General features: G+C 39.5%; 1 protein-coding gene across 1 annotated transcript in view; it reads left to right on the forward strand.

The window, feature by feature from the left end:
* The window catches only part of Adgrv1 (adhesion G protein-coupled receptor V1), a 549,406-nt gene that overhangs the window by 131,923 nt on the left and 409,439 nt on the right, over positions 1-8,044 (forward strand). The window contains exons 44-49 of the mRNA XM_026783832.1: positions 2,145-2,320; positions 2,826-2,950; positions 5,119-5,276; positions 5,371-5,517; positions 5,820-5,927; positions 7,483-7,747. Coding sequence (XP_026639633.1) covers positions 2,145-2,320; positions 2,826-2,950; positions 5,119-5,276; positions 5,371-5,517; positions 5,820-5,927; positions 7,483-7,747 — 979 coding nt within the window. The remainder of the gene's footprint in view (positions 1-2,144; positions 2,321-2,825; positions 2,951-5,118; positions 5,277-5,370; positions 5,518-5,819; positions 5,928-7,482; positions 7,748-8,044) is intronic.

Here is an 8,044-nt window from a genome sequence, read left to right on the forward strand (position 1 = left end):
CTTTAATCCCAGCACTCAGGAGGCAGAGGCAGGCGGATCTCTGTGAGTTCGAGGCCAGCCTGGTCTACAAGAGCTAGTTCCGGGACCAGCACCAAAGCTACAGAGAAACCCTGTCTTGAACCCCCGCCCCCCGGAAAAAAAATGTGTGCTTCATATTTTAGAAATTAAACCCATAAATGGTATTCTTCCTTTTTACTGTCTGTAAGAACATAAGCTAAAGGAAACTTCCATCCTTGTCTGTTTGCCGCATTTTAGTGAACAGGAATAACTGCTTGCTCTGGACTACAGATACAAATACAGAAATCGGAGCAGCTGAGAACAATGCTGGATTTGAAATTAGTTATGAATGCAATCTATACTCAAAAACAAAACAAAAATCATATACCTTCCAACCTTCCTTTTCTGTAAATATTAACATTTTATTTTTTGGGGTACTCAATTTTATTAAAAACATCTTCTTTAGATTTATTTTTATGTTTCTGGGTGTTCGCCTATATATATGTGTGTGTACCACATGTGTGCCTGGTGCCTTTGGAGATCTGAAGGGAGGCATTTGATCTTTTGTAAGTAAAATTACAGATGGTTGTGAGCTGCCATGTGGTTGCTGAGAAATGAACCCACGTCCTCTGGAAGAGCAGCCAATGCTCTTACCCACTTGGGCCATCTCTCTACCCCCTCAACTTTGAATTTTTAGGTACAGTTAAAAATACTTGATTACATTAAATTACACATCTGAGAGCCAAACACAGCACTACATGAGTATACCGACAGTGATTTCACATTAGAGTTCACCTGCTAACTGAAGGGGTCTCTGTCTTCTGTGCTGTATGTAGGTTGGACTCAGGGTCTTTTGACTGCTGGCTAACTCAGCTACATCCTCAGTCCTTTTGTGCTCCTGTCAACTTCAGCATTGTTTTCCAAGTTCAGTATTTTTATGTTCTTGAAAATCTAAAATTCTTGATTGATTGTTTAGAGATGACCCCAGTTTTAAAATGCTATAAAAGTTTAAAGCCTAAGAGCTTTGTGAATATCCTGTGACTTTTTTTGACATTTTCTATTTTTAGAAAGCATTCTTTCATATTTCAAATGATATCTTATTTTTACCTTTCCTTATATCTCTTTTTATAACTTTAAGTTACTTTGATATGTTCAGTAGAAATAATAACTGGTAGAACAAATTAAACAAATTTTGAACAAACTTAACCATTTCCCATGTTTTAATTTTAAAATGTAAGCTGTATGGTATCCAGTCACTAAGCAAGGGGTAAATGACTTTAAAGATACATGTGTGCACATATAACCACCACTCAGAGAAGTTTAAATAACGGCCACCCAGAAGCCTCTGTTTCTGTCCTTTGGACTTTCCAAAGAATGCAGCTTTCTAACTTTTCAAGTTAAGAGTCCCTTTGCCTGGTCATTTGCTCTGTGTAGATGGGATTGTGCTGTAGTTATGTTGATGTCTTCCACAGGGCACTGTGGGAGCACATGATTGCTCCCTATCCGTAGCTGGTTCTTCCTCATTACTGTGCTGGTTCCACTGTTGAGACTACAGAACATTTGATTAGTTCTAGTTTGTACCCACTCTGCTTGTCCTTGCTTCTTGACAGCCATTTACAGATTGGGATGAGGTTAATGAAATTATGTAGCCTGGATAGGAAAAAAGGTCACAGAAATCAGCTCATGCATCTAACATTGTAGTCAGTTTTTGATTTGTTTTGAAAATTTAAGAAAGATTCATTTTGATTTTAAAATTATGCATATGTATTGCTCTGTATGTGTCTGTGGGCCAGACGAGGGCATCCAAGTTTCTGAGTCTAGGGTTATGGGCAGCTGTGGACTCCCTGATGTGGGTGCTGGGACTAAGTTTGGGTACTCTGGAATACACAGCAGGAACTCTAGCACCATCTCTCCATCCCCAATCACTGTCATCAACTGTTGCTTTTCAGACACTTTAGGGCAGCAGATCACAGGGTTGAAAATCCCCAAGGAAGTAACTTGAAGCAATTGGAGTCATCAAAAGAATCAAATGTAAATAGAAGTCATGTTTTAAAACACATGTTGTCAAAATGTTTAGTAAATTTTCCACATGTTTGTTTCGAGAAGAATGATATTGTAGTAACTTTATTTTTTCATTTTGTTTCCAGGCCCTGCACATCTCTGCCATATTAGACACAGAACCAGAAATGGATGAGCATTTTGTCTGCACCCTGTTTAATCCAACTGGAGGCGCTAGACTAGGGACCCATGTTCAAACCCTGATAACAATTCTGCAAAACCAGGCCCCTTTGGGGCTATTTAGTATTGCTGCCATTGAGAATAGGTATGGGCTGTACAACACATTGCCATTTTGAAGCAAAATAGGCGCCACTCGAACTTAGGAGATGTAGAAGAAAACTAATTTCTGGGTAGTTTTTAAATGTCCGGGAGTGGACAAATATTTTCATTTCATAAAATAATTAAGGGATGTAACTTTATTAATAAGCTAAACATTACTTATTTCATGTATTTCTCATCAGATAACTGAGTTATGTGAGAAGAGATTTCAGAATGGCAACATTGTTTGACTATATATTGCAATGTGATAGACGTTTAATCATTGTTATGATAAGACCATTGGAGTGTTACATTTGTATTTTTTATTTAAAAATATCCATCAGTGAATATTTTGGAATACTAGTCTCTACAGTGCATAAATTTGTGGGTCTCATTAAGGGTGTACAAACTTTACTGAGTAATAATATGGCAGTGTATATGTATGTTGAATATTTAAATATTTAATATTTATACTTTTTCTGCTCTCCAAAATCCATTTGTTTCTCTTTTAGTGCTACCTCTATAGATGTTGAAGAATCCAACAGGAGTGTATACCTCAATGTCTCACGTACGAATGGCCTTGACTTGCCTGTGAGTGTGCAGTGGGAGACAGTGTCTGAAACAGCTTTTGGCATGAGTACGTTTAGCTTTATTTCCATGAACTGTATATTACTGGTCTATTGCCAACAGAACAGGACTTGATTCTGTTATTGTATCCACAATATTTATTGTGCATTTCATCTTGCAAAGCTTAGAATTTAGACATTGCTAGAAATAAATATAGGAAATAAAAATAAATTTGCATTGCAAATGATAATAATGCTTTAAAGGGGAAATTGGAAGTAGTAAATGTGAGGGCCGAAGAGATCGATCCATAGTTAAGAGTATTTAATTCTCTTCTAAAGGATCTGGGTTTTGTTCCTAGCACCTATGTTAGGAAGCTCACAACTGCCTGTAACTCCAGATTCAGGGGATTTGACACCCTCTTCTGGCCTCTGTGGGCACCCATACATGGCATATATTCAAACAAACACATATGCACATAAAATAAAAATACTAGCTGAGTACTTTCAAAGAGAATCAATGTTTGAATGAGGACTGCCTGATGAATGGAGATTGGATACAAAGAACTAGACAGGAAGAATTTGGAGACAGTAATGACAGGCTGCTAAGACTGGAGACTTTAGTTAGAAGCTGACATCTAAGAGAAGATATTAGATGACAGTGAACAGAGAAGTAAGAGAGAATATTGCTCTTCATTAGTTAGGTGAGGCTAGGTCATTAAAGAACTTGAAAAATAGTTCTTGGATGCTAATGTTCATCCTAGGCTTACTGAAAAGATATGAACAAAAATGGTGTGGTATGACCATATTTATATTTTATAGATATTGTCTTAATGTCATGGAGGGAATTGTTTGTATAGAAGGGAAGAAAGGATGCAGATTAATGACCAGGGAGTGTAGTAGGAGGCCACTTGTTCATTTCCTGGCTGCCCAGACTCCCAAAATAATCACATGTAAACTATGTTATTTGCAGTACTCTTTGATCAATAGCTTAAATAATGATTCCTCATTAATTAGGGGTTTTAAAATACAAAATTATAGCAATTTGATAAAACCTTGAAGTGATTTGACGTAAGTGAGTCTGCAAAGATATTCTGAAGTCTGTTTCTAAAGTAGAATCATTGGATGAGCAGACATTTAGAAATGTGAGATTAAGTTTGGTAGTACCATTAGCATGTTTATGTAAGACATATTTATCATTTTCAAATTTCAGCTGTCCTTTGACAGTTTTTGAGAGAAGTTATTTTAGCATGTTTCTCTTTAAAATATTTACTTAGCATTTAGTTTTGAATGCACTTGGAAAAGATTGTAGGATAAAGATCAAATATCACTACTTTAAAAAGTTATTTTTAGCCGGGCGATGGTGGCGCACGCCTTTAATCCCAGCACTCGGGAGGCAGAGGCAGGCGGATCTCTGTGAGTTCGAGACCAGCCTGGTCTACAGAGCGAGTTCCAGGACAGGCTCCAAAGCCACAGAGAAACCCTGTCTCGAAAAACCAAAAAAAAAAAAAGTTATTTTTAGATACTGTTTTCAAGCTTCTGAGTGTCTATTCACTTTAACATGTAGTGCGTGTGCGTGCATGTGCGTGCACATACACACACACACACAGGCCCACACTCACACAGGCATATAGGCACAGAGCACACAGACATACATGCACATAGGCACATAGGCTCACATGCATACAGGCACACATGCACACATACATAGGCACACATGCACATAGGCACACATGCACACACATACAAGCACAAAGGCACATAGGCATACATGCACACACATGGACACAGATGCACACAGGCACACATACACAAAGGCACATATGCACACACATGAACACACACAGCACACATGCACACAGACACAGGAACACAAACACAGGCACACATGCACATAGGCACACATGCACACACATGAATACACATACAAGCACATAGGCACACATGCACACACTGCACACACTGCACACATGCACACACACATGCACACAGGCACACATACACACAGACACACATGCACACACATGAACACACACACAGTACACCTGCACACAAGCACACAGATATACATGCACACAGTTGCACACAGGCACACATATACACAGGCACACATGCACACAGGCACACACAATCACCATCATTTTCTTTCTGATATGCTCACTAGTTTATATAATATGTCAAATGAGATAAGGTTCAGGTGTGATTATATACCCATAAGTAATGATTTATCTTATTGTTTTAGGGGGAGTGGATGTTGTCTTTTCTGTATTTCAAAGCTTGTTTGACCAGACTGCATCTGGCTGGTGTTTCTTTACTGTCGAAGATTCAGTGTATGGTGTAATGTTAAGAAAATCATCCTTAGCTGTTTACCGATGGCAAGGGACTTTCATTCCAGTTGAGGTAAACATCACTTTTTGCTTTATGGTACACAAAATAAAATGGATGCAAAAATTTTGATATAGCATTAATTGTTAATATCCTTTGTACTTCCTAGGATTTCAATATACAAAGTCCTAAAACTTGTGAGGCCTTTAATATTGGTGTTTCTCCCTACCTTGTCATTACTCATGGGGAGAGAAATGGAGAAAAGCCTTCAATTAATAGTGTGTACACACTCACTTCTGGACTCAAATTATTCCTGGTAAAACATTTTTAATTTTTCTGTAGATTCTTTACTTAAGTGCAATTCAAATTCATAAGATTAATCAAAATGGAAGGTGAAATATGTTCTACTTTAAAGTAAAAATGAACTATTTTGCAGTTGATCCACATTGTAGCAAATGTCTTAATTCAAGGCATTTTTGGCTTCTGTTTAGACTTAGGAATGCATAACCTATAAATTAAACACATTCTCAGATCATAGGGAGGTACTAATGCCTGCTGCTATTGCATCCCGTTGCTCCATTACTAAGACCTTTAATGTTTATTCCCACTCATCTGCAGGTCCAGACAATCATCATTTCTGGAAGCTGTCAAGTACGACATTTCACCTCAGGCAGTCAAGATTATTTCATCATTGCAAGTCAAAGAAATGATTCTGAGTTAACTCAGGTGCGATTCTCTTGATGTGAAATTTCTCTCTTCTAAAGCATGCTAATAAAATCTGTTCCTTTATGGTCTGTAGGATTTGTGTAACAAAAGGCATGATTTTTTGGTGGTAGTGTGAAATCATACTGAGTGGGTTTTGAACATACATAGTTAGTTTTTGAAGACCAGGGTTAAAATAGATTTTCTTGAGGAGATAGAGCAAATCTAATAATAGTACGAGCATTTGACTGGAGTCTGATTGAGTTGGGAATCACCGCTCAACAGGTGTCACTAAAGCTCCTGACTCACATTGCGAGTGGGCATTCGGGTCCCGTCAACCCATCTCACATTGCTCTGGCACTGACATCTTGTCATCTCAGTGCTTGCCTGGTGTTTCTTTGTCACTCAGGCTTCCGTACATGCTTGTTAGCTCTTTGTTTCCAGCCAGGGGCGCTCCTGCAATGCAGTCGACTAGAAGGAAGCTTACTACTTCCCACAGCACTCGAAATCCAGCCTCATTCTCCTTCCCATCACAGTGGGGCAAGCCTGGCCTCTCACGCCGATGCCCTTCTTGCCTTCATGGGCTCTCATCATTTCCCATGCTGCCCTTTCCCTCTCATAGGGATTATTACAGTGAGCATCATATTCAAATCCTGCCCGGTTTAAAGAGAAAACTCTCCTCCCTAATACTTTCTGTCTCTCTCTGTGATGTGAAGAAATCTCCCCTTCCTTGGCCTGAGTTCCACTGTCAACTTGACAGAATTAAGATAAGGTTAGCCTTTGGGTGAGACTGTGAGGAATTATCTAGATTAGGTTACCTTCCGTCCAGCAGCACCGTTCCACAGGCTGCAATTCTGGAGGAAACAGAAAAGGAAAAGGTGCCATGAGCATTGTTTCCGTCTGCTGGCTGTGGATACAGTGTGACCCGCAGCTCCAGTTCCCACTGCTGCCCGTTCCCCACTGTGGGGGGGCTCTACCCTAGAACTTTGAGCTGTGATCAACTCCTCCTGCCCTGCAGGTGCTTCTCTCTAGTGCTTTATCATAACAAGAAGATAACTAGTTAATATGGCCTCTCATGCACGCCGATGGTGACTGAGCTGTGGGTTTTTTGGGATTGTGTGTGTCCTTGAGGTGACTGCACTTGGCAGTCCACATACCTCGGACTTGAAACATCTTTTTTCCAATTCTCTAATTGGATGTCTCTGTATTCTGGTGTTTGAAATCTGGTGAAGAAATCAAGGCATCAAGGATTTTGTATTTTAAACTTAGTTCACTTTTCTTCTAATTTTTTTTCTACTGCCAAAACCTCTCTATATTTTATATTGATCTTTTCTCAAATAACTTCTCTTTTATTCATTGCACGTGCACGCGTGCGCGCATGCACACACACACACACACACACACACAGAAAAGAGGGATGAAGAAAGAAATGGGGGGGGGCTCGGTTTCATTGCATTTTTATTATCACTAAACTCCTAACTAAACAGAAGGTCAGGAGTGTGGGCCTATGACCCTCTTAAATTGCCGCAGGTGCTGAATTCTGGGTCGTAAGAGCTTTGTGTTTGTACTTTTCCTGCAGGTCTTCCGATGGAATGGAAGCATCTTTGTCTTACATCAGAGGTTGCCTGTCCAAGGTGTCCTGGGAATGGCCTTGTTCAGCAGAGGAGGCTCTCTCTTCTTAGCCATTTCCCAGGCCAACGTCCGACGAAATGCCCTTTTATTCACGTGGTCTGGCAGTCGGTTTACTAACTTTGAAGATGTGCCGGTCAGCGGGATTACACAAGTGGAGGCTTTGGCTTTAGGCGATGATGTTTACTTAGTTTTTGCCAAAAATACCTTTTTAGGTGAGGAAATATGGTGCTTGTAATGTATCTACAGTTACAACTGAAACCATATAGCTTATGCTGTCTGTTTTATGTAAGATGTTATCTTTTGATGAGTAGTAGACTTTTTTTTTTTTTTCTTTTTCGAGACAGGGTTTCTCTGTGGCTTTGGAGCCTGTCCTGGAACTAGCTCTGTAAACCAGGCTGGGAGTAGTAGATTTTCTTGATTGAAAGCAGTAAAGTCAGTTAGAAATACATTTTACCAAAAAAGACTTTGTGCTGTTCTGAACCACTGTAGACTTTATACCTGTGACTGTG

This window comes from Microtus ochrogaster, chromosome 19 (assembly GCF_000317375.1).
Source record: "Microtus ochrogaster isolate Prairie Vole_2 chromosome 19, MicOch1.0, whole genome shotgun sequence".
Taxonomy (NCBI): Eukaryota; Metazoa; Chordata; class Mammalia; order Rodentia; family Cricetidae; genus Microtus; species Microtus ochrogaster.